At 42.6% G+C, this 27,735-nt stretch overlaps 1 protein-coding gene across 1 annotated transcript; it reads left to right on the plus strand.

Moving 5' to 3' along the window:
- The first annotated feature begins 887 nt into the window (after window positions 1-887).
- myom2b (myomesin 2b) lies at window positions 888-23,859 on the plus strand. Its single transcript, XM_027023031.2, has 36 exons — window positions 888-965; window positions 2,387-2,491; window positions 3,396-3,453; window positions 3,766-3,920; window positions 4,521-4,607; window positions 5,904-5,992; window positions 6,110-6,160; window positions 6,478-6,642; window positions 7,008-7,169; window positions 7,339-7,480; window positions 8,006-8,205; window positions 8,298-8,351; window positions 8,994-9,121; window positions 9,405-9,588; window positions 9,925-10,099; window positions 10,404-10,525; window positions 12,064-12,251; window positions 12,369-12,495; window positions 12,650-12,828; window positions 12,937-13,051; window positions 13,827-13,989; window positions 14,108-14,214; window positions 14,834-14,878; window positions 15,182-15,318; window positions 15,602-15,746; window positions 15,861-15,923; window positions 16,529-16,596; window positions 16,879-16,992; window positions 18,751-18,838; window positions 18,945-18,983; window positions 19,816-19,921; window positions 20,729-20,892; window positions 21,652-21,688; window positions 21,857-21,879; window positions 21,987-22,042; window positions 23,235-23,859. The coding sequence occupies exons 2-36, from the start codon at window positions 2,406-2,408 to the stop codon at window positions 23,643-23,645; spliced, it is 4,233 nt and encodes a 1,410-aa protein (XP_026878832.2). The 5' UTR covers window positions 888-965; window positions 2,387-2,405; the 3' UTR covers window positions 23,646-23,859.
- Window positions 23,860-27,735: the final 3,876 nt, after the last annotated feature.

The raw sequence follows: 27,735 nt of genomic DNA on the forward strand, positions 1-27,735 counted from the left end.
AAATACATAGGCTATTACTACTACTACTACTAAAATCACCATCACCACCACTATTACTACTATTACTACTAAGAAGAATTATTAAAATGTCCCATTATAATTAGCAATATACCCTTCCATGTTAGTTTGGGTGCTTTAACAGTATCGTAAAGCAATTTAATTTTCTACTCGACAGTCAAATTTTGGTGTCCTCTGGGAGATTGTACCTATGTAGTTTCTTATAAAAATGTTTAAATTATTTATGCATGCCAAAAGGAGAACTGTTCTTTTTTGTCTACTTCTGCGGAAACTTGCACACTGCTTCAGTTTAATAAAAATGTTTTGCCTTTAACGCTCTGTAGCCTGTAACTGTTGCACTACGGAAAAACTGCAGGTCTGACAACTTAAGAAGCAAACGACTTATTCAACATTGAAAATACACCAAAAAGTATAGGTCGTGGCAATAGCCAGAGCTTCAGCCATTGCGTTGGGAGATATGGTCCTTAATGTCTGTAAATTTAATCTGCTTTCAAAAATAGAACTCGGCAGTGGGCTGTCTTAAGAATGTGTAATATTTAACAATCGGATTTTAAAAAAGAGAAAAAGACTGATCTTAAAAGATATATAGACAGGTTACTTTACTGTAAATTAGTTTTTATATCTTAAATCAAAGGCTTTTATCTTTTATCCTCTTCTTTTGTGATATCTTAAAACAAATAAATTCACACAAAACCTATTCAATCAGATATATAAATGGAACTAAACACCTAATAATATGTCCTTTACGGCATTGTTAAACGTCTCCCTCTGGCTAAGAAATAATGTGGGAGGTTAGTGTAAATGCTATATATAGTCTTCGGCCTACCCATAAATGGGATGCGAGCGCTACAGCTTTCTGTGTGGGTAATATTTTTGTTATCACCGGGTGACTCCCAGGCGAGTTGAGGCTGATGTATCTGTGCTTCGCGCTCCTGTAGTCTCTCGGGGTAAGTCTGTGAGCTTTTAAAAATGTTTTTGTACTTTGTAAAAAGTCTTTGTAAAAGTCATTATAGACACTGCAGAAACAGTTTTTACAGTAGCTGGTTTATATCTGAAATTGAATCTTGAGGGAAAATGTAGGCGATTTCTCAACACCTATCTTCGTCCTTGGTTGCCTTAATGATAATGATGGCGATGATTACTATGGTGACAATAATGATTAGTATGATAGCTTAATTAGACCTAGCCCACTATTGCTATATTTTTAACTCTGCTGCTGGTTGATTAAGGATGTAAGAGTAATCCAATATGGATATGTTATATGAATAGACAGAGTGATAATTGACTGTGTAAAAACATCCCCAACATTATTGTTATTATTATCATCATCATCATCATTATGATGCGATTGAAGGGGGCGTCTTTGGTTTAGATGTAAATTATTATTAATAAAAAGTTAGCTGGAACCGAAACTTTCACAGAGCCTGCCGTGCACATTAAATGCATCTCTTACATAACTACATTAACGCCGGCAGTAGACCTCTAGTAGGCAATGCTAGTGCACGTGTAAAAGGTTTGACATTTTGGGTCTTAAGTCGTTATTTGCTTCCATGTTGCGTTCAGACAGTACACCCCTGCGATAGAAGGGGGCGCCTTTGGTTTAGATGTACATTTTGGGAAGTCCGCAATACCAGATTTTTCTTTTGAGGTATGGAATAGCAGTAAATGTTACAAAAACAGTGTGTGATCACGTCCTTATTGAGTAGTACACCACTGAATTTCAGTCCAGCTTGTTTCACGAGATGAAAAGAATGTGAGCAGGTTCATTTGAAAATCTTTGGGTGCAACTGGAAATGTAGCTTAGCTTTTTGAGGAGGCAGTTAGGAGAAAATGGTTCCAGTCACCTAAGTGAACTAGCTGGATAGATAAGCATTATTGTTAATCGGTTTGTTTTGCAATTTGACATGGCAGTTATGTATATTTTCGTGTTGATGTGTGATGTGGTACAGTATCTATATCTTGATGTAGCAACGTGTAATGGTAGTTGTAAGTGAAGGGAACACAGACGCGAACAAAGAAATTAATGAACATTTGCGGATTTTTTCATAGGCGGTCTGATCTATCGTCTGCGGAAAATGCTTCACAGAATGCTTTACCTGTAATCCATTTCTCTCTGTTTCCCCGGCCGATCATCTCTCATTTAAAACCTCTTTGAATCTGGCCTTCCGTTTGGCATTCAGCTTTGTGCTGAACTAAATTTACTATGCAACATCTAAATTACACAGAAAATGAATCCTATTCAAAACAGTGGGCTAAAATTGTTTAATGAATGTTGATTCAGCTGGCATTCGCTGCATTTTATCTCTAAATTACTGAATTCATTATGCTTGTGGAGGATATAACTCTATTACTGGTTTTTGATCCAAAGGTCACTGAGGTTGTTGAACATGGCTGCAGCTCTCGCCAGACACAAGCATTTCACTGAAGACTACCGCAGTACACATTCAAAATATGTAGTCCAGGATTACTCCAGGTAAAAATATGTAGTCTGGGATTTCTTCAGATAAAATGCAGTATATTAACTTTTCCTGGTGAATCACCAGGTTTGGAAACGATGGTCCTACATGTCCTTTCTCTCATATTTATGGTCCATAGGAGATTTACTGGAATTATTTGAGAACTATGGTTGGCATGTTTTAATAACTGAAAGGCATACAATACATTAGAAGTAGGCTATAGTGGTAGGCCATTATACCACATGTAGCAGTGATACAGTATTGTGCTCAAACAAAATGCATCAGTGACATTACACATTAAACTTATTGTGGATCAGATATTTTATGTAACTGATGTTACACTGCAGTCAAAATTGCAGTTTGATATTATTAGTATTAACACAAAAGGTAGTAAGAGGCCTTTTTGGTTTTCATTTTATCTAGTGAACTACAGTTTTATAATAAGGACAGAAAGTGAAGGGAACTGTAGTGAATGATAACATTTCTTAATTTTATGTATAGGTTTAGTGTCTGGAATGGGTTGAGGTCATAGCTTCTGTAGGAGTTTTAGATACAGATAAAATAGTTATTAAATTTGTTAAAATTAGAACTTAATTCTAATTCTGAATCAGACCTCATATCTGAACTACATTCGTTCAAGATTAAATAAAGCAGTTTTGCCACAAAAACATTTCAGTCAAGATTAAGATTAAGTGCAATTTGGTGAGAATCTTACAAGATCATTCTGTTAATATTTCTTCCATGTTTTGGTCTGGCCGGCCATATTCAGTGAATGTTTACTATAATGGACCTGCATATATATGTGCTGACTTTCTGATTATGTGCTTGTGTATTCACTGCACTTATGGTGACTGTTTGCACCCAATCATTTGGCACATGCACCGTATTAATTCTAATGTGTATGAATATCTGTGCTTTTAGCTCTGAAGTTGAAGAAGTAAGATATGAATACAAAACAGAGAAGAATATCAAGAGAGTGGTATGCCCTTATGAGTGTCTGCACCTAAACATTACATGAAGAATTTGTCTGTAAATGTTTTTGAATGCTGAGCATCTTACAGCTCTAATTACAGTAATCCTACATTTATAACAGCTTTTACTTCGTGAACCCTAGTCTAACAATATAGTTTTTATTTGGGTTTCTTAGGAGAATGTGTTTGAAAGTCATATGCTTCCTAAGTTAGACTAAATTGTGTCCTTATATCAGTGACATGGAACATCTACTTGGAATTGCAGAGATTTTAAAAATCAAATTAGGCAATAAAACCTTTGTTCATTCTCCCTTTAACAGGTGGAGAAGAAGGTTCCAGAAAAGTATGTCCGTGAGTCATCCATGATAAGGGGCCCCAAGTTCCTGGTCAGGCTGAGGTCGCACACTGTGTTTGAGAACACTCCTGTGAAGCTGTTTTGCACTGTAGAGGGCTACCCCACCCCGCAAGTGAGCTGGTGAGTATGGACAAGCCTACTGTAGTCAATGACAGGTCAAGTCAGCTAAATGCCATAAAAAGTACCACAGGTTGTCTGCGGCCCTGCAGAAACTAGCGCAGACCAGTGTCTAGGGGAGTTCTCAGTCATTCATGGTTTTAGTGGCAAGTCATGTAGTAGCAAATCAAGATGAATGGACTTGCAATATAATACCACAGCCAGAACACAAAAGGAGAATTGTGAACTTTCACTCCTACAGCCATACTCAGTAGATAGGCTTAAGTTAGCACCTGTTAATCATGCAGGGCTGTGGTGATCGACAGAGGGCCACAGGAGAGAAAGCTTCGAACTGGTCAGGGTTGCATGACCACTACCCCAATGCAAGAAGTAAAATAAGCAATAAAAGCATACATTAAAATATGCTAGCATGCAGACAAAAGGCCTGACACTCTGTCAAAGAAATGCATTTAATGCACAGATAATGTAAAGCCGTTACTGTATATGCTACCCCTGTCTATTAAGTAGTGTGTAAACTGATACTGAATTACACTGAGATGTACAGAAAAATCTGGTGAAGAGTATAGTGGCTATAATAACTGGTTATCTTTTGATTTCTGACAGGTTCAAGGATGATGTTCTCCTGGACATTTCTTCTGGGAAATACTTTGTGGAAGGCAGTGTTGGAATTCACAGCCTTACCATTTTAAAGTAATTATGTTATTGGTCTAGATTTTGTTTTTTCCAACATGAGGGTGCTAACTACTAGGTAAAAATGACTGTAATTTCAGGGTCTATTGTTCTTATAATAACTTAGAATAGAATGGCATAATTCACTGTAGGCCTCTTTACACTCATACTTAGCAACTCCAAGTTACTGTATATGTTACCTGACCAAGTTTAGAGAGAGATTTTTTTTCATGCCCGTATGTACATTTTAATATTTTCTTAAACTTTCAATCATCCAGCTGTAGTTTGTCACAAGGTTGGTGAAATGTTGCCCATATTATAATAAATAAATGCCCATATTATTTGCCCAGATAATTTTTTTTTTTTTTTACAGATAAATGATCAGACTCCATCTACCCTCTATCCATACACTTGTATTAACTAAGATGTATAAACCTAAAGACTGATCCCAGAAGAATGTGATTATTTGCCATTCTATTTGCACGCAGTCCTCCACAGTGAAGTAACCCTACAGTAACTGTATGGACACGTGAGCCTCCTCAAAAGGAAGCTTTGAGAATGCCCGCGCGTGTGAGCCTTTCTTAATTTAGTCCAAGCCTTGACCTGGGCGTCGCTCACGTCTTGAGCCCTTGTCAGCTGTTCATGCATAAACGCTGATCTCGGCGTCATACGATCCTCCAGCTCCTTAAAGAGTGTGGGTTCGCTTTCTCTGTACCCGCGTCAGTCCCGCCGACGTTCGACCCGGCCCTTGCGTCAAATCGCAAACCCCGCTCGCCTATAACGCTTCAGGCCGGAGCTCCTTAACAGCGACGTTGATATTCTGCATTCTTCCTGCGACGAACAATATATTTTCACTTCCCTTTAACAAAGGGTAACGCGCTGCACCGTCAGCGAAGATGGCAACATCTTTACTTTAAAATAGCAACATCGGGGTGAAGGTCAAATTACTGTAGCTCGCCTCTCTCCCGGCAGCGTCACATGTTTGCCATTGACGGCTCACTGCAGTGCGTGTCCTAACGCTCTGTGCTCTTCTGCACACAGGCAATGTCCCACTAACCTCCCAGCGCCAGATAATCGAGAGTTTATCCATTTCAGACGGGAGAATTTTGTGTGCTGTCCAAATGTCAGTTAAGAAATTACCGCGCCATATATCCAATCAAAGCAGACATTGTGCTGCTCTGGCAGATTTATCAATTGATTTATGAGTCGAATGAGATTGAAATTGTTATTGATTCAGCTGTGTATTGATCTGAGCCTGGGGTGGTGTCTGGGAGTGGAGGTACAACATCCACCATCGTGAGTGTGTCCCTTATGCAGGTGTGGGATTGATGACACTGCCCAGTACACAGCTGTAGCCTCTAACTCTCATGGTCAGGCCTCCTCTCAGGCTGCTGTGATTGTCAAGAGTGAGTCCCTGCTCCCTGGATAGTTTTTCATATATTGTTGGATTTTAGTTATTTCTGTTATGGAAGGAGTTACTGTAATATTGTAACTGGAAATATCTGTTTGGGCTTGTTTTACAGGGGCCAAAGAGGAAGAGAAACCCTCTCCATATTCTTGGATGTCCTATCAGTGTAAGTTTAAAAGCTTTGAAAGTTCCTAGTTAAGGACTGAATTTGACATTCATAAAAATTACACAAGTTCACAAAACCTATGTATTTATGAATGCTGCTTTCTGGAATAAGCATTTATTTTCAACTGTGTATAGTTAGATTTATAAGCTTTCATATATGTATGTCTACTACTTATAAGCAAGTCTTAAAACCTTTAGAAAACCCTATGTAGTGACCTGAATTTAAAGTTACTAGTCTTTTAGTTTAGATATTGCTGTGGTTTAGATGCCATGTAACTTTGTTATGATTTAAAATTTTTCTTTTACTGCATTTTTTAGATGCCATCTTGCCTGAGATTAAATACACCAAAATCAATATCACATTTCTGGAGACATTTGATGTGACATTTGGTAAAGAGGGTGACTGTGTCACTCTGGCCTGCAAGATGACCATAAGCCCCAATCTGGCCAATCTGCAGCCTGAAGCCCAGTGGTACAGAGATGGTAGGAAATGCATTCCACCTTTATCACACATACAGACTGAGGTCCAAAATCTTCCATACTTGCTATTCAAGACCTATGTAATCCTTCTAATGGCTGTTCACAGTTCACACTTTCACCACCTCTGAGCAGATTCTATATACTCTTTCTTTTTTCATATTGTATCAGGTCTGTAACACTGAAATTGAGCTTTGCTTTTTCTCTGTTCTGTGACACACACTGTCGCTCCTTGCCCACAAAAACACGATCAAATTACAGCCCTGTTCCACATCACGGGCAAATATTAGAAAAGAAAGGCTATATTTCATGTATGGTTCAAAAAAGTAATCAGGTGCACATGTGACAAGTTTTTTTTCCTCAACTTCCAGAGCACCTTTTGAAAGAATCTAAGTGGGTAAAAATGGAGTCCGGGGGAGGTGTTGCCAAACTCACACTGACTCACCTCGCCAAGGATGATGAGGGCCTTTATACGCTCCGCATGGTGACCAAGGGAGGGGATGCAGTCCACAAGGCCTATGTCTTTGTGGAGGGTAAAGATTTCTGAATTTAATGAAGCCGATACAGATTTCCCCTTGCTATACTTCAGTCAAGGCTGCTTATTAATATCTCCACCCTCGTACAGGTCTTCTTGAACTTGAACTTGTAGAACTACACTTCCCACAAAACCTGCAACTGGTGTTTTGTTTTGTTTTTCTTCAGATGGCCCCCCTCCAGTTCCTTTGGCCCCTGGAGCCCCCATGGACATTAAGATCCATGATGCTAATAGAGATTATGTCATAGTGTCTTGGAAGCCTCCCAACACCACTACAGAGGGCCCCATCATTGGATACTTTGTTGACCGGTGACTGAGCTAAGATGTCTGATGATTACCATAAAAACCTTAGCTAACCTGACACTGATTGACTTCACAACTGTGTATGTGTGCATTGGGGGAACCTTACCAATACTGATCTCAGAAAAGAAAGCATTAGGTGTTGCTATATATGTACCTCATTGTAGTGGAGTCCTCAAAAATGAAAAACAATTAAGCTTTGATGAAAAAAGGGCCCTTTCCCTTGAATCCAGTTCATATGTGCTAATCTATGCAGTAATTATTTTAACTCTGTGGAACTTTAAGGCTGTGTTGCTTCTATTTTTGCTCACCAAACTTATAATCAGGTGGGGAAGAAAAGCTTATCCCTGCGATTACTATCAATGGGCATTAAGCTCACATGTTGACGTTAAGAGGGCCAGCAATTTTCGCTGTCTTTCAGAGTACACACGAATGTAATGACAGGATACGCACCCTGGTTATCTGGATGATTTTAGAAAAGTATTCCCTATCTCACTTTTTGCTCTCTTCAACCGTGTCTTCCTTTCTTGACAGCTGCGAGGTTGGGATGGAGAACTGGATGCAGTGTAACGACTCGCCCATTAAGATCTGCAAGTACCCCGTGTCCGGCCTGTTCGAGGGCCACTCCTACTGCTTCCGTGTGCGTGCTGTCAACTCGCATGGCATCAGCAGGCCATCCAGGATGTCCAACCCAGTCGCCGCTCTGGACCCCACCGAGTTCGGGAGACTTCAAGGTAAAAATGCACAACCACCATTGGAGTGAGATTGCACTGGTGTGGCCCACTGATGACCTAAGATGTTGGATTTTCACTCTTTGTTTGAACAGCCACAAAGCTTGGTGGAAAACTCGATGTTGTGACCATTCACGACGACCTTGAAGGTATCGTGCATTCGCACATTACTGCCATTATTAGTTGTGTTTGGGCGAAGTGTATTTCAGGAAGGGCTACAGAAAAAGGTTCTTTTAAAGAACCTTTAAAGCCCTACATGTTTGTATGTACAATGTCAGTTGTTTTCATTTAACTTTTTATTTTCACTTTTCTCTTCATGGGTTTGTCCTTTGAAAATAACAGTGATTACATGGCCTGTAATTGGCTCTCATCTGAGAGGTACAGATTAGTTTTTGATGAGAATTCCATCAGGAGAGGAACATCCAAACATCTGTGGCGCTTTTTCAAATTGAAATGAACACATCAAGCTGTGTCAGGTGTTGGGGGGTGTACAGTCATATGTGTGCGTATGTTTGTGTGTGTGTGTGTGTGTGTTTGTGTGTGTGTGTGTGTGTGTGTGGATGGGTAGGGGGTGCACAGCAGAGGCAGTGATGATGCACTCAGACTAATGCTGTGATAGTGTCATTGAAAGCAAAAGACTCTAGGAGGACATTTGCTAGAGATGTTTTGTGGCTGTGTGTATGTTTCTCTGCGTGTGTTGGCGTGATGGTGTGCAACTGAGAGCGATAGAATGATTGTGAGCACACCGTTTGGCAAGAACAGTAATTCTGTTTGATGTGCTCTGCCTGCAGCTGAGGGAAAAGCTCCAGGAGCTCCCTCCAAAGTCTACGCCTCTGAGACCGACAGAACATATGTTGTGCTCAGCTGGACCCCCCCAGTCTACCACGGCAAGGCCCCCTTGTGGTACTACATTGAGAAGGTTGGTCTCATTCGTCCCTGGAACCCTAAGCTCAGCGCAGATAAACAAACTACTGGCTACTTTGCATCACTCCATACTCGACAGCTCCTGCACAAAGCATACCAAACCATCACCAGTTCACATTCACTGTGCACGTTAAGGACAGCTCAAATGAATCCGTGAACCAGCCATTTAATTCCATAAAATTAGGAGGTCTGAATTAGTGTAACTGTTCTTTGCTTGTGGCTTGTTGGCTGGCGTGACTCTGTGAGGTAATGGAATGCTTCTCTATGGGCCCACACAGTCGCTGGTTGGCAGTGGATCCTGGCAGAGGGTTAACACCCAGGTTCCTGTGCGCTCGCCACGCTACGCCGTATTTGACCTGGCTGAGGGGAAGGAGTACCTTTTCCGAGTGCTCGCAGCCAATATGCACGGCATTAGCAACCCATCGGAGCCCACCAGACCAATCCGGACACAGGTGTTGCGGGGTAAGATATCCGGAAAAGTTGTGCCATTTTTATAAAGACAAAAATGAAAGAAAGGATGAAGAAAAAGACTTCAGGATTCCTAACACTTCAGGACATTTTAGTCTCTCCTGAGTAAACTATTGGTTCCTTACCTTGGATATATCCAGTTAGGATTTGATTGTTGCATGTTCAGAAGTATCACTTAGAGATGGAGCATAATGAAGGGCTTGGCTTTGTTGTCATTTTTGAATAGTAATTATACTGCCCATGCTTGGCCATGACAAATAGCATGCTGTGTAAAACCCCAATCAAGGTTGTGTGATGTCACCCCTCAAGTGAAGTTCTCTGGTCCTCCAGGTGTGCCCTCGGCTCCTGGTCAGGTGGTCTCCACAAGAGAAACTGACACTTCCGTACTGATCCAGTGGGCCCCTCCAAAGGAGCCTAACAACCTCATTGGATATTACATTGACTCATGTGTTAAAGGATCGAAGAACTGGACCTCTGCTAACCACAAGCCTCTCAAGGACACAAGGTACATGTTATATAGTATTCTGACATGTGCATGTCATTTGCCAAGACCTCTATTCGTGTGAGTATACTGTTTTACCTCAGATAAGCCCAACTCCTTTTGTGACATGTTTGTGTCCCTGCTGGCACTGAATAATTTGAGAAAACCGTCCTCTTTCTGGGAGAGACAGAATTTAAAAAATGTTTCCTCATTTCACTCTAGTAGCACTCTATTAGCATACTAGTAACACTGTGTAGTGTTTTAAAGCCTGTTCCATACAGCAGAAGCCACTCCCTCTGGAAATGAAGGGCTGTCTGTCTTCCTGCAGGTTTGTTGTCCATGGCCTGACGACGGGCGAGATGTACATGTTCCGCGTGCAGGCCATCAATGAGCTGGGACTCAGCGACGAGTCACAGGAATCTGCCCCACTCTCTGTGCGGGCCGCCCTTAGTACGTACACATCACTGGCCCCTCCTACCACCCTCCTCCTCAACCACTTCATTGCTCCTGCTGAGAAGCTGAAATCTCATAGCAGCTCTCCCCAGAGTCCGCCTTTAACTGCAGCAGGAGGCACTGGTTATTTGCTGCGGTTTGATCTAGATGCAGTAAGCAGTGACAAGAGTGGAAGAAAGCAAGAAAACAGGGCTAGTTTCTGCTAGTCACCCACTGGGTGTAGCCAGAGGCACCTCTTTGATGATGTTTGGTGATCTGGGAAAATAATTCTCAAATCCTTTTTATTTTTAGAACAACATTATCTGTGTGAATTCACTCAGCAGTGCAGATTTCTTCAGAAGAAATTTCAAGCATTTTTTTCTGATTTGATAAACAATTTACACTTTATCAAAATAATTACTTTATTCTGAATTAATGTAATTTTGATGACAAGTTACAATTCCAGCCATAAATTATTTATAGCCCTCCACATACTAAGAGCTGGCTGGTGGGAAAGATGGCACCCAAATGCAGTAAAAGGCCACAAAATGGGGCTCTAGTCATGTACCAGAGTCGCAGCACTATGGCAATTTCTCCCAAGCATCTTTGTTTTACGTCTTAAATTCACAGGAAACACATGTAAACCACACATATAAAGAACCAACAAATCAGACATTTCAGTACAAGCCCAAACGTTCTTAAACATTCTTGAATGTATGTGAATTAAAAAACACACTAACCTTTTTCCCTGTAATAAAATGGGCTGTGGTGTAGTAAAAAAAAAGTCCTGCTGGTTTGCATGAACAGAGGGGACGCTTTGTTAGGTCCATGCTCCCTCCATAAAACGTTTGCAAGTACTTTTCTTGAGCAAACTATGGGGAATGCAATGGCAAGCGAGGAGTTTGGAGGACCTCAAAGTGCTTTAAAGTACTGTATGAAGAGCATGGGTAAAAGTTCACACTGCTAAATCCACATAGGATGCACTTTTTAGCAACACTGTCGAGGGTGAAATATGCACTGCCTGAAAATAGAGATATATTGAGCTGGTTGCAATGCACTGTGGGGCTTTTTCAGAAGTGTGTAGACCTGGACCTTCAAATAGAGGCTTGAGTGTTTGAAGGTGTGGAGCAATTGCCCTTTTCTGTACCAAGACTGCTATATATGTATGTAGTACATATACTGTATATGCTCAGTGTCTCAAAGGTTTAGTGCTGTCTACCTTTACAAAATGATAATAAATGAGCACTTTATCAGTTTGCAATAACATACACAAATGGAGGCTTTGTAAGTCATTGTGAAGGCTCAAATGCATCTTATACATTTTGAGTTTAAAAGTCAATTTTAATCTTAAATTAATACTGGTAATTTGCCTCAAATGCCAGATATGATGTGTCAAGCCTGTTGTTATACAGTCTCCTGTTCTAAGCTGCGGCAGATAACAAATGACTGTGAAACAGATTTGTTCAAATCTGGTGCTAGCTGGTGCACTCAGAACCATCACACTCAGATTTGTCATGCATCCTGTTTAAGGGGCATCTTATTTGTCTTCTCCCCAGAGCTCCCTTCATCCCCCTATGGTGTGGCCCTCCTCCACTGTGATGGTGAGTCCATGGTGCTCAACTGGAAGCGTCCCCTCTGCTCTGGTGGCACCCCGGTGACCGACTACTACATCGACAAGTACAATGTGGCCAAAAGAGAATGGAGAGAGGTTAATGTGCCACCCCTTAAGGAGAGGCTGTACAAGGTAGCTACAACATGTCCTCAGATGCCATTTTGTGTTACCGCTGACATTACTGAGAGGATTGGAGTAGCGTGACCAAAAGCTTCAGGTGATGACTGGTTTTGTGACCCGTGTTTGCAGGTTCCCAAACTGACTCTTGGCACAGTGTATCAGTTCAGGGTTTATGCTGCCAATTTCATCGGGTTGGGAGAGCCCTCTTCCCCCAGCGCACCTTTCAGATGTGAGGCCTGGACCATGCCAGAGCCAGGTACGTACAGAAAACGAGTCAACAAATATGCTAAGGAAAGTTTGTCTAAGGAAAAGTAAACTGCCCCTTTAAGCTGAAACACTGTGCTTTGTTTTCTTTAGCGGTTTGCAATAATACATACAAATGGAAGTTTGTGTGTTGATGTGTTGCAAAGGGCCAGCGTATGACCTAAGCATCACTGAGATAAGAGATGACTCCGGGGTGGTGGAGTGGAAGGCTCCTGTCTACAATGGTGCCAGCGCTGTTACCGGTTACTATGTGGACATTTGCAAGGAAGGCACAGACACCTGGACGGTTGCCAATGCGGCCGCTGTCAACCATTGCTACCTCAAGGTAAAACATCTGTGGAGAAGAAAGACACCTGCAAGCACTTGGTGCTGCACACAAAGCCGAACAAGCTTGTGAGCGGATTTAGTAACCTTGACGATGGGTCGTCCTCAGGTGAAAGGCTTGGAGACCGGCTCATCTTATGTGTTCAGGGTGCGTGCAGAGAACGCCAGTGGCACTGGCAAGACTTCCGTCCCCTCTGACCCGGTCTATGCCAAGGCTCTATCAGGTAACCTGCATGCACATGCACATGCACATGCACACGCACACACACACACACACACACACACACACACACACACACACACACACAAAAACAACAAAAAAACCCACATGACCACACACTCGCCCTCCAAATATAGCTAAAGCAGATATAGGCAAACTGCAAACTGAAGGGGTCAGGTGCGCAATGAAAGAGCTTGTTGAGGTGATATTGAGTCATATGGGACAGAGAGCGGCTGGGGGAAAATGAGAGGGGGACAGAAAGCCAGGGGAAGAGAGGGTGAGAAAGAGAGCAGGTTGGAATGAGAGAGAGAGGGAGATTGAATGGGTGTGAATGGGAGGGGAGAGAGAGGGAGAGAGAGACTGTGACAGAGAGTGAGGGCGAAGTGGTTGTTCTAGGCAGTGTGGGAGCTGCTATAGGAGGCGCTCTGAAGTGGCGCGGGGAGCAGCTGTCTGCCCAGCTGCCGATAAAGAAAAAACCCAGCCGCCAGCCGAGGAGAGATGATGATGATTCATCTTGATCCCCTCTGAAACATTCATAATGGAGAAAGTGAGGCCCGTCAGTCTTTGGCCACCAGAGTGCACTGTGGGGTCGTCTGTGCTCCAGTGGCTCAGTGCAGGACAGCAGACTTAGGGAGCTGAGGCACTGGAGACAGACATGGGAAGCAGACCTTCATGTCCTTAACACGAATCCAACATGGCCATGCCATGCTCCTTTTACGCAGCACCCGATTTACCTGGCTTATGTGTAAATCCTCTTCTTTTTGTGTGCTGTCGTCAAGGCACCAAGGAAATCAAATGTGGAGTGGATGAGAAGACGGGTGACGTTTACCTCTGTTTTGAGAGCTGCCAGATAACTGAGAAATCGCAGTTTGTGTGGAAGAAGTCCTACCAAGAAATAACGGACTTCTCCAAAGGAATCTCCATTAAAACATCAGGCAACCAGTAAGGGGGGAAAAAATGTGGGAAATCTGAGAATGGAGCAGTTCCGTCATACTCTGTTTGTAACCGTGCTGCTCTCCTTAAATGCAATGAATCATTTGGCTTTTTTCTGCTCGTCTAGATCAACTCTGTCCTTCAAGAACCCTGATAAAGAGGATGTGGGCACTTTTTCAGTCTCCGTCACAAACACTGATGGAGCTTCAGCCAGTTACAAGATCACAGCAGAAGGTGAGGCCTGGACATATTTGTATGATGAATATAAATCAGGTAAAAATGATTATAAAAGAAGCACAACATATTATGAAGTATGTTATGCTGAACATCAGGATAGTGCCAGATACACTATGACCCTAAGTTTACTTATTAATGTAGTCCAGGCAGTTATTGGACCAATATGCTCACAACACAGAGATTTTGACCTGCACAGCCACATTTTCACCTCCACAGCTATTGCCAAATGCAATGGAATATTATGGATGAAAGATTTTTGTAGCTCTAATCAGTGCATTTATTCAGCATCCACTGTCCTTTAATAACACATTTTTATAAGCACTCTTGCTTTTACGGCAAATCTAGAGTTGTGAGGAACTGTGCACCATATTGCAAAAATACATATTCTACTCTTAGAACCATATAAAAAAATGTAAAGATTTTAAAGATTGGTAAAAATGAATCTGGCTTTTTCAACATTTCTGTTTCAGTGAAGCATTCATCAAAGTGCCTGTCTTACCAAAAGTGCCAGTTTCCTTAAAACATTCCCATTGTCATATCAAGTCATAATTGCTATTTTATAGTGCTGATAATCGTTTAATGGTACAAAAATATGTTTCTTCTCTCTCTGTTTTAGAGCTTGAGAAAATGATGGCCCTCAGCTATGACATCCGTAATCCGAGTAAGGGACAGGCCCCAAAAACTTGTTTTCCTGCTATTTCTTTACTCCGGCTAAATTCCAGCATGGCCCAAAAGTTCTGTTGGCCCAAAATCCAACAGAAAATATGAGTTAAAGGCAGGGATTACTGCATGAGCCTTGCCTGTTTCTTCTGCATTCCATCTTTTATCAGTGCACACAGGACCTGTGAGAATTTAGAGCAAACTGAGTCTATGTTTGTATCGCCTCAGAGGTCAGACGCATGAACCATGACAGCCTGGCCAGAGGGGAAAAAAAATGCTGTCGTCACCTTTCTTTCTGCCTCAGTTATCCCTCTGAAGAGCGAGCTGGCGTACAAGATCATGGAGAGAGGTCGCGTGTGTTTCTGGCTGCAAGCTGAGGGCATCTCCTCTGCTGTGACCTACAAATTCTTTGCCAATAACAAGGAGCTTGTCAACAGTGAGGTAGGCATCTAGAGTTAGGCCGAGCTGCATCGACAGCCGCTGCCACACTGCCTATTCCAGCATAAATCTCTGAGCGCTCGGCAAGAACTTTTTATTATGTCGACCGTAACACATCGCATTGAGCACAGCCTTACCCCCAAATGCCTGTGAGCGGCAAGAAAAAGGTAATAACAGATCCAATCAAATAAGTTCAAATCCATCACCCACCCCCCCACCCAAAGGAAAAAAAAACCCTACCCTTTGCGGCAATCAGAAGAAAACTACCTGTCTTTCTTTTTTATAGCAAACCAAGATGAGACATGATGTAGCCACGGGCATTATTGAGCTGGTGCTGGATCACTTCACTGAGGACAACGAGGGCACGTTTTCCGTGCAGATCCAGGATGGGAGGGCAAAGGCCCAGTCCTCCCTGGTGCTAATTGGGAATGGTGAGCCTCCTTGCATCCTGTGTTGGGGGTCATCTCACCCTCGTTTGCGATATGATGTATCTCTCCCATGCTCTGCTTGCCAACCCTTAACGCTATATATTTTTCCCCCTTCAGCCTTCAAAGCAGCCCTGGCTGAGGCTGATTATCAGAGGAGGGAGTACATCCGCGTGAAAGAGGGTACAGAACTCTACACGGGCATCTGTGCCAAGGGAAAGAAATGGCTTGCACCAGACCAAATATCTGTCTGTGGCCCACTAATACCCAAGCTGTACTTTTTGCCATTTTTTTATATTTTATATTTATATTTTGTCATTATATTTATATTTGACTAGCCAAATAGTCAAACTTGAAACTTGAAACTATTTGGTATATAATACAGTCATATAATAGAGTCGTGAAACCTCAATTTTCCATCTGCATCACAGAACCAGGCCTACCAGCTGTTGACACAAATTAATCTTGGATTTATGTATGCAGATAGATGGTATGCAGAAAAAGCTGTGCATTTTTACAGCGTTTTATGAATTTAATAAGAAATGGGTTTGCGGGCAGCAGTGCCTTTGTAATGTGGCTAGCTGAAACATCAAAGCACTGCTGCACCTTCAAAGAATCAATTCGGTGCCCATTGCTAAAATTTCTAATAACGTCTGGACCCAGCCAATAGAAGGTAGCAGTAAACAGATGGGCTACCCCTTCATGTTCTTTATTTACTGCTAGCAAGGTTAGTGTTTTAGGTCACTAGCCCCTTTAATGTGACATGTCCATTTTTCCCATTTTTCCAGGGCCTCATTTTAGCCAGTTCTTGTCTGTCCACATCAGCGAGGACGCCAGCATCAGCCTCATCTGCAAGGCAAGTGAAGCCCTCGTCCTCCATGCAATTAGATCAGCCGAGCGGGAACAAATGGCCCGGGTTACGGGCAGCGCCGATACCTGCGGCTAGCACGGCGAGTCTCATTCGTCTCTGTCATGAAGAGATCACTGTGGTCGCCCAGTGTTTGGAGGCGCTTGAGGAATGAGCCTGACAGATGGCGTGTTTTGTGCTTGTTCCATCGTCCCGTCCCGCCCCCCCCCCCCCCCCCCAACATACCCCACCCTGTCTGTCAGTCTTTCACATGCCCTCCCCTCCCCTCAGGTGGCCAATTTGAAGAAGGAATCTGCGTTCCACTGGTTTAAGGACGACGTGGAAGTGATTCCCGATGTGCCAGCCGACCTGAGCTCCGGAGTGTGCAGACTCCCGCTGCCTTTGGTGAGAGCCGACTCCCGCTGCCTCTGCTCCCTGCCGAGGAAGCACAGACACAAACGGCTTTGTTGTTACAGGGCTTAGCCAGCAGCATGGTGGAATGATGAGAGGTTGCCGTGCAACGGCAGTCAGGAGTAAGAGATGTTGTTGAAGCGTTTGCAGTGTTAGTTTATGCCATCATAAAGTTGTGGAGATTAATTGCAGGATTCAACGCTGGATCAATGCCAGATCAGTAGGGCTTTTTGGCCCCTTTTGTCAGGTTCATGATTACAGAGGTAAATCAGATTTCTGCAATCTTCAAAGAAATGCAAGCCAAAATGCCCAAAGCGTGTTTCAAATGCTTTGATCTAAGCAGAACTCTTAAAGAGTTACAAAATTGCATGAAATTACTATAACTGACTCTAAAACAATGAAGTGCAGATATGTCTCCATGGTAATGACCATACAATCTGACCAGTTTTGTGTGAAACATAAATTCACTAAACAGGTGATTGAGACTAAGATGCTCTATGTAATTTGATGAAACCCATTTCAGTCAAGCCTTTAGGCAGTAGCAATTGGCTGAATGAATATGTCCCACCCATTTCCAGAATATACATCTGGCTCAATGTGGCTATTACTTGCTCATAGTACCAGCTCCCAAGTAGAGAATATGGGGCTCATTAGTTCCTTGTGAAAACTGAAGGGTCATTATATGTCTTCTGTGACAGCCACTTTAGCAGTACTGCTCATGTATGGCATTTAAACTCAGGATTAACTACTGGATCACACTGCAAGATTTTAGCTGATGTTTATGGTTGTTAGCAATGCTGTCCGGTATCAAGGATGTTATTTTTTCAGTCTTTTGGTTATACAGTGGGACAAGACCAAGGTACAGTAATGAAACTTCCGTGCAGTGTGACTAACCTAACCCACTGAGTGACTGCTCAGTGGAAATCAAGAAACTTATGGTAATATATAACAACAACAACAACAACAACAATAATGTCTTAATTGATCTGTTAAATATTTAAAATAAGACAGATACGCATATGCATTGAGCTTATTCCCACAATTCTCAATCTCATATCTTAGAGTAATAAACCCAATACCCTGTGATTCTTTTTGGAGAGTAGGTGGTCCATGCTGTCCTCTCCTCCTGAATGACATAAGACATCCTTTTGTTTGTTCAAGTCAAATCAGTATTATGGTCACCTGCAACGTTGTCTCAGCTGCAGTGATCAGCAGAGCCTCATCTCTTGCCACCTGTTATAAATGCATCCAAAAACTACATATTGCACATGTAGATTTTTCCTTGAACTCATGATTTTGCTGTAGCCCTTATCATATGCTATCACATGGCAAATGTCATAGAATGCCAAATTGACCCTACTTAGTTGACGGCAACGTGAGTGACCCTTGGGAATATACAGTAGGTATCAATGGGAAAGTAATAGTATACAACAGAGTTGTCAGTTACATAATTATACGATATATATAGTCACAGTGCTAAGGGCAAACAGTTCCAGTGCTAACTCCTTCTACAAAGACACCCTAGTCAGTGAGTTGGAGGATGTCTGTGCTTCACATCTAATTGACTCCTCTGGTGGGTGGTCTTGGCCCCCATTTACCCAGCCGCTGCTGCCTAAACACTTCACTGAAATCTTGGTGCTTGGCTGAGGAGCCCAGAGCATATAATGCTCCTTAAGTGAGCCGTTTGGAGTGAGCAGCCCACGGAAGAGCTCCTCAAATGTGTTTTTGTGTTTCCTGGAACTACATCTCTAGTTCTCAAAGAAGGACATGGGCATGCATAAAGCAACCATCAGCGACGACCGAGGAAAAGATGAGTCACAGGTTGATATTTCTGGCAAAGGTAACTGGGTGCTTGCCTCGGCTAATATGTTCTATCATGCAATATTGTGGACTTTAAGAAAATGTCCCATGAAGCCACCTTAACATGCCTTTTCTTTCACCCGCAGCCTTTGACAACATTGTTAACGAGCTCGCCCGAATCGCTGGTACGTATCGCTTTGGTGTTGCAGCCCCATTTCTGACACTACAGCTGGTCGGCGTTCGGTGTCCAACTGCTGACAGATCTTAAATTGACCAGATTTCACCTGCCCATCAGGTGCTTCAAAGATGGGCCGTCTATCTTAAACAGAATCAGAGCTGCAATTATTAAGCTTTTATGATTTCCCATATATCATCTTTAGTGCCGCTGCTGACCAGTGCCTGAATCATGATGAAGAGCTGCTGTATACCTCGGCACTTCTGAGCCCGAGGTGGTCTGGCTGAATGTCAAGTCTGTGAACTCTTAGACTTCCATAAAACAGGCTGATTTTTTCATTCAGTAGTAAGACATTACACACATTTACTGAAGTTTAAATCCGCTTACTTCACGCTCTATCTGTATGCTGTTTGGCTTTTGTCATAAATAACGTTTCTGGTTTCAAGGTATCAACCTGTTTACAGAACCCATGATAAATAGCAGTGTCCCGATAATTGAATAACCCATGTGTTAACAGCTGATGAGTCAAGAATAACGCAATACGGATAACATCATAGGCTGGTTTTGATCCCAGTATTTTTTGGTCTAATCACTGTGAGCCACTCATTAGCGGTGCATTCTGTCTTGCAGGATTATTGCATGTCAACCTCCTTTCTTCCAAATCCCAGTGCTAATCTCCCATTTCCCAAACCAATCACCAGTTACTCCCTTGCAGACTCCAATGTGCACCTCAATGTGGGGCTGAAGTTTTACATAACAGGAAAAACCTGCAGCCTGTCTTAAATTTGAGGAAGCCACTCTCTTTCAATCTCTTTCTCTCTGTCCCTCTTTGCCTTGGACAGGTTCCAGTGCTGGCGATTTGGTGATCCAGTGCACTGCCGAGGGGATAATGCTGCAGTGCCATATGAAATATTACACAGAGGAGATGAAGATCATCTGGATGCTAAAGTACATATGCTCCTCCCACTCCTCGCTTGTTGCGCATTGTCAGCTTCTGTGACATGGGGTGGGGGTGTGATGTGCAGGGATGGAACTGGGAGGTGCGGGAGGGCGGCTCGTGGACATGAAGCAGATGTGTGACCTACACTTGCCCTCCTGTGTGCGTGTCAGCGGTGTCACATGCAAATGTGATTTGAAGATTTTTGTCTACAGCTGTGTCACTTTACTGCACCAAGCATGAAAATGATTATTGAACGACGGGAAATTACCTTGGGCTGAGTGACAAGAGAGTGGCTCGCTTTCTGTCAATACAAACCAAACCTATCAGATTTACAGTTACATAATGACCGGGCCTCTAGGGGGGTTGGGGAGAGAGGTAGGGTTCGCTCTGGGAAGGTGTGGGAGTATGAGGAATACCAATGAGTGGGACAAGGCTGCTCCCGCCTCTTTGTCTTATGCGCAAATGCGGCCCACTTTTGTTTCGCGTTCGTGAGCCTTCTAATCCCCGCATTAGTATTTTGAAGTGGTTGTTCCGTGTCTTTCCTTCCCACCGACGCATCCTGAGAAATGAGCATGGAGAAGGCATCGATTCCGCAGGGATTTTTCACATAGTTACTTGACATCTGCCAGGAAATTGCCCCCTGTGATTTGGAAAGCCAATTGCTTGAATTAAAATGGCAAATACACACACAGTTCAATGCACTCTGCACGAGTACACTACTGGTCTTATAAAGGTGTACAGACTTAACATGAACCCATGTGATTTTGGTATTAGATTTGTAGCAATATGTCACCATAGATTTCATGTTTTAACAGGGACAGTAAAATTAGTTCATCTGAAAGGATGCGTGTGGGTGGGACCCCAGCCATGGCCAGTCTGGAGATAGTTGAGCCTACTGAGCGAGATAAAGGCGTGTACACCTTTCAGATCACGGACGCTGAGAAGACATACACCCGCACCCTTGAACTCTCTGGCCAAGGCAAGTGGAGCTCGCTTTGAGCAGGTCTTCCATAATCTCTTAATGATGTGTTTCATGACTCACAAAAAGTGAAGCATTAGCACTGCCTTTTAGCAGCAGAGTTCCAGGCAAAGACAAGAAAAAGTCTAATTAAGGTTTGAACAGTCTGTGTGACCTCGGAATAATCATATCACTTTTGCACAACCTTCCCCCCTTGAACGCAAATTCATATCCCTTGTAGCTGTACCTTTCATGGAATTCTATCCGAATGGAAAAGCTTTTTAAAAAGTATTTATTATTTTTATTTCAAAGTTGTTTTGTTCAAGTATATGCGCATATATATATATACATATATAAAGTTAATTCAGGTATGCTGCTGATTAAAAGCACAGGCCATTTGCACCGCTATGCATACAAGCAAAAGAATTTAGCAAATCTAGGGCTAAAACCACCGTAGGCAAAGTATCAAAGGTGTGGATCCCGGCTCTGGTAGTTAGTGCACAGACTGTTTCACAGCAAACATAACTAAAGTCAGCTTGGTGTCTGGCAGTTCCGTGGAGGAGAGACAGTAATTAGTAGGAGGAAAAGACCAATTCCCTGCAACACTAGAAAACAAAGCTTTTAAAATAATGAGATATGAGCCTTTGTCCCTGCAGGACAAGAAACAAGGAATCAGGGGGTAGAAGCAGAAAATAGTTCCTTCTCGAGTCTCACCTTATTCTGTTCTGTCAAAACGCAGTGTTTATCTTCTTACTGTGTTTTCCCTCTTCTTCCCTCCAGTCTATGATAATGCATATGTGGAGTTCCAGAGACTCAAGTAAGCTGATCCTTGCTTCTGAGGCAATGCATTTGGGCTGTATTTTTTTTTTTGTTGCATGGAATGCTTACCAATGCAGAGCATGTGAGCCGCATGTCAGCGTGGGGGTAAAATATTAGCGCGTGCTAATGAGCCCACTAACAACGCCATTCTTCTTTTCCTTTTCAGAGCGGAAGCATATGCCGAAAAGAGTGAGTATGCTGAATGCGAGCCCCTCCCCTCCGCCTGCTGGGCTCTTTTATTGATATAATTATATCCTTCGGTGTGACTCCATGTGCCATGATTTCGTTTTTTCCAGATCGTGGCAAAGTGCTTGGTGGTCTGCCCGATGTCGTCAGTATCATGGAAAAGAAGGTTTGGCTTCACCTCAGCACGGGTGTGCTGTAACACAAAGCAAACATGCGTGAGGGAAAAACAAAAAAATATGCACAGGCATCGAAGTCGTGTAGGTTTCAGAGACAAATAGCGCAGAAGCGAAGGTATTGGCGCATTGTGTTCACCCGCATTTTGCAGGCCGTTACGCCGGCCGCCGTGCCTCTGACCCAGCTGCTGCTCAGTGCTCTTGCTAGCTGTTGATGAGTAGCAGGCAGGCCCAGGATCATCTCCTGTCTTCCTCCTAGAGAGAATGCAGAGGAGCAGTCAGCACTCTTCTCCTGTTCTAGAGGCATGTGAGCTGTCTCTGGCCTTGTAAGCCAAGGTCGGAGCAGCTGGAAGTGGTGTGTGTGTGTGTGTGTGTGGGAAGTTGGATTTGGATTTAGCATGGTTGTGGTTCTTCTAAATGGGCGATGGCAGAAGGTGTCTCCAGTGCTTCCACCCTCTTGTTTGTAACAGTTAGTTGAAGTGGCTTAACACGTTGTAGTGTAATGTTCATTGGAACATCGTAAAGCAAGTGTTACTTAAAACATTTCTAACAATTATAAATTTAACATACTACTTTACTATGACAAAACTGGGCTAAAGTCATTATTTATGTATATATACTGTATCCATATGAAAATAAACTTAACAGAATATTAAAATTTAATCAGAAATCAACATTACTTATTTTAGTTACAAAGGCACCGGTTACAGTTTTAGTTACAAAGGTACCGGTATGAAATATTCATAAAAACGTAGATATGTATATATATTTGTGAATATTTCATGTGGGACAATTAAGTCAGAAATGAGACTGATGTTATTGCCTGATATTGACAGAAAATGGAGTTTAATAACAGTAAAAGCCTTCAGTGAAGAATTACTGCATATGAATGCCATTTTAAGATATGTATTGGCAGGCTGGATAATTTGCAGATTTTAAACAAACAAGTTTTGTTTATGTGAGTCAAGCTGCTCCACTGGGGAACAGTGGGAAAAGTCACTGTTGCGGTAAATTACTTTAAAGCAGACCCAAATCCAAAATGAGTTCCTGGGATGAAAGACAGTATGCCACAGATTTAAAAAAAATGGTTTTGGTTTAAAAATATGCATTCTACTTTAAGGATATATTGCATGGGAAAAATACACTGTTATCTACTGCATCTCTTCTCTGTTTGGCTTTCTGCAGACGCTGAGCCTGACCTGCACAGTGTGCGGTGACCCTAAACCACAGGTTACCTGGTTCAAGAATGACCAGGAGGTGGAGCCTGGTGACCAGTACGTGATCTTACTGGACTCGGGAAAATTTGCCAGCGTCACCATCAAGGGCGTGACCCTGGAGGACTCGGGCAAGTTCACGATGTGTGTGCAGAACAAGTATGGTGGTGAGTCAGTGGACATCATCGTCAGCGTGTTCAAGCATGGCGATAAAATCCCAGACATCAAGCCCATGGCCGCACCCAAAAGGATCTTGCCTCCAACTCATCCTATTGTAATTCCTATTAGCTCCTCCCCTGCCCCTGCCCCTTCTAAGTCTTCAGCCCCGCCTCAGAGCACCAAATCCCCATCCTCAAGCCGCTTTGGGGCTAGGAGGAAGTAAACAGGCCTTCCCAGTGCTGTTTAATTCCAGACAAAAAGAAGCAGGAGGAAAAAAAGATTAAACTGTAGAATGAAATCAAAATAATGAAAGTTGTATTGAGTTGGTATTCGGAGTATTTTAAGATGATCTAGTGTCTTGAACGAAAATAAAAGGTGGAACGTCAAAGAGAGGGGTCAAGTTATATTTAGTGCCTTCCTCACCACACACACACACACACACACACACACACACAAAGAAAACAGTCCGAAACAGTTTGTCATCTGGGTTGCTTAAGCGGAGTGTGCGCCTAATGAATTTGGCTGCCTCTCCCTGGAGGTGCTTTGGTGAAAAATGGTCCCCATTTTGTGTTTTGTTTCTATTAAATCTCTGGTTTTTAAAAGCTGCACTTTCAATTAGGTGGTGGCATCTCCAAGTACCTGCTCTAAGTGGGTCTGTCCCGGCTCTGGGGCCGGGGCCTGGGCTCGGTCAGCAGCAGCTCCCCCTTGTCAGTAATCCTCCTCAGCAATAGACCCCCCCCACAGCCTCTCCTCTTTTACTTCCATCTTGCTTTTGTGTTATTAAAAAGAAGCAGTCATCACTTTCGCCATGTTGTACTTGTGTTGTTTACCAGACAGACGCGCACGGACGCACGCACGCAGCGCATGAATGCACGGCCCCGACAAAAGACGAAAGCAATTAGCGGAGCTAGCGGGCCTATCTGAACTGCATCAGCACTTTGCACACTTGCAAGCTGTTACCCACAATTCTTGTATATGGAATGCCTTGCATGGAGTACGTGGCAATAGACTCTAATTCAGAGCCCAGTGCATGACTCTGATTTACATGCCTGCATATACTTCACAGCAAATGACTTTCAATGCCACTGATATAGATCTCTGTAGGAGAATGTGCATATATTTTGGCCATGCTCTCATCTTGCTTCACATTCTGTGCATTTTCACACTTTTACAATATTCTAGAAAAATGGGAATAGTTAATATTCTAACGCTTCCCGTTATGCTCATGAAACGGCTCCAGTAATCATTACACTTCAATGGGAATTTGATTAGAATAATTAAAATGTAAGGAAATTGAGCTTGTTTAGATTTCAAATGTGGCTTTAATTAAATCATGCATATTTAATCACTGTAAATGGTTTGCTTAGAAATCATGGGTTTCTATGGCAACTCAGAAGATCTATAAATCCTACCAGCAGACTTGTTTACAAAATGTCACCTCCTGATATATCATTTTGCCCTATGGAATAATATTGATTTTATTTGCACACGACAGGTTCCCCTCTGCAATAATGTGTAGTTCTGAACATGTAGGACTCAACTGTTGTTACACTTGTTATGGTTGGCCAGTTCTTGCAGGGCAGAGCACACGATAGACTCGCGCTCTACGAGAGACCACCACATGGTGGCGCTGCTGCCTCAGTGGGGGAGTCTGCACATTATCAACACCAAACCAACTGACCCAATAGGTAAAGCAGCTAAGACATCCAAATTACAGCGCTCAGTTTCTACACATTGATTTGCTGGGGGAAAGTAAAGTAAAAGAACTGGCGATGTAGACGAAGCATCTCTTTACATACACAGTGTCATCGGATGAATCAAAATTGTCCTCTCAAAGTCGTGCTCCGTCCAGGCATTACACGAGCGCGACCGTACAAGAAAATAAGCCGCCCACAAACAATGGAAAATGCCAGGAAACGCAGGTGTTTGGATGGTTGTTATGAACACCTTCACGTGCAGTGGAAACCCCATCAGCGGTATTATCACTTATCTCAAATTTCGCCCCTAACCCACACGTGACAACCGTAGCCACGGTAACGAATAAAGCCTGGGTTTCTTTTCTGTTTTTGGGCGATGGGGCATGTTCTGTTTCACATGGCATGCACCCCACAACGCACGTGCAATCAAAATTATGAAGATGTGCTGTGAAGAAGCATGCTGTCACGTATTGGAAGGTGTTTTTTTAATAGAATTTGAGATTACTTTGAAGTAGGACGTTTGCTATTGTTATCGTAGCTGAGCACACAAGACCTTTGCAATTGCAGATAATCTCTGAATGAGCGACTGCGCGCTTCCGTCACACTAAACAAAAAATGATACTGGCAGAAAATAAATACTGAGTTTCTCATAAATACAATAGTAAACACTGGGACCAGAAGTTACCTCGACATGAGCATGGCTTTCCCTCCTAACCTACCACGTTTACCAGACCATATGTTTCTCTCTGCAAGTTATTCTATTGTACAATGTAGCGTTTATGAAATCAAGTGGAAATTGTTTATTTTGTTGAACATTTGTTGAACATCTGAACGACCGACATGAATTTAAGTACCTGTATTTACAACAGTACTTTGTCCCTGTTGCACTATTCACACAGCTTGCGCAAGTTGGGCATCTGAAACTGGTCTTCAGTGATCAGTGCAAAGCTCGCTCGTGCATCCCCGAGATACAAAAATGAAACTCTTCGTCAGTTTAAACATTTTCGATACATCGATTCATGGCAAAACACTGTGTTGAGTCAATGCCTGCACTGTTAAATTAACATATAAACGCAATCGAACACTAACAGTTAAATCAGCACTGGGGATCTGTGCCCCCTGCCATGTACTGATCTGGTCATTTAAACTTCTGCAATGCAGTAATAACACATTAAAATGTTGAGAGCCATTTCTGTCACTGTTGAAAGCTTTAGCCGAAGGACATCAAGTACATAACGGTGATTGATACAGCCTCGGGGGTGAACCAGTGGTCAGTACTTTAGTGGGTCCTATGGCTGGAAACGGACCAGGAAGTAGGGGTTAACTTTACTGCTGGGCGACGTGTCTGGAAATCTTTTTAATAACGATGATAGGGAATGGATATGAGAAACGGAGGTTGCAGCTCAAAGACTTGGAACATGCCATCAGGGTTATTTGATAATAATCAGCTTGCATAAGCTGATATCCTGTGGAATGGACGGCATTTAAGCACACTTAAAATGTAGGTCGCAATGTAGTAAGCTGTTTAAGCCAAGCAGGCTCTTAGCTTGATGCGTTTTTTTTCCCTCTGTCTCTGGTCAGAGAGGTACATTACAGGGCGAAAACAACACATTCGAGTGACACACATTCAAACATAATGCAGCACTTGTTTTGAAATGTTGGATGTTTTCCGTTTTCAGTGGTCTGAAAAGAGAAACTCAACTTTCAGACTTGACGAATTGAACTAAACTGCTCCGTATACACTGCTTTCACACGCAGCAGAAGCTTAAGGCAGTAACACTAAACATCTGTTTAGCTAATGTAGCGTTATGAACTTTCTGAAATATTCATTTTATATAAGATATTTAAACTGACTTTCTGACCCACAGTATAGCCAGATAAGATTCCGATGTGCTTTAACCGTAATTAGGGATTTGGAACTGTGACCTTCAAAGTTTAAAGCTTCAATCAGGAATTGCTAACTAACCAGTGTGGGTGTAATACAGTTAGATGTTTTACCATTCTGGTTCTGTGATCCAGCACACCGGATTTGGGAAAAAGACTCTATGACACAATGAAAAGTTAAAGAACAAGCCATCAGGGTTAGCTCGAGGGGATGTATGCATGTATATTATCTTAGCCATGAAGGGTTAAAATACTCAAAGATGGAGTTAAGTCCAAAATCTCTCATTTCTTCTGTGAAACACGATTGCAGGAGCACAGGAGGCTGTCTGTGGTATTGTCTCACTTGTCTTTATTGATGTAACTGCCAGCAGCAACAGTAGGATGCATCTCCAAATGGACACAAGCATCTTATATGCTCATATGCCACTGAATTCCTCAAAACCAAATTGGGTGGAGATTAACCTTGTAGAAGATTTTCAGGACCAGAGTGTGGAATGTTTTAGCTGGCCAAGTAGATCTCCCACCAAGAATGCATTTCAATTTAACTACGGGCTTTTGTTTTCTGATGTGAATGGGCTGTGCCAATATGGCTCACCCAATAGAGATATTTTAAACCCACTATAACCTCACAGTCTTTAATGTTAACGAAACACATGCAGACTGTAAAATGTACATTTTAGTGGTAATTGTGTAGCATTCTTCTTGTTACAAAGTTTGGGTAATTGGAGTATC

The sequence above is a fragment of the Electrophorus electricus genome, chromosome 11 (genome assembly GCF_013358815.1).
Source record: "Electrophorus electricus isolate fEleEle1 chromosome 11, fEleEle1.pri, whole genome shotgun sequence".
Lineage (NCBI taxonomy): Eukaryota > Metazoa > Chordata > Actinopteri > Gymnotiformes > Gymnotidae > Electrophorus > Electrophorus electricus.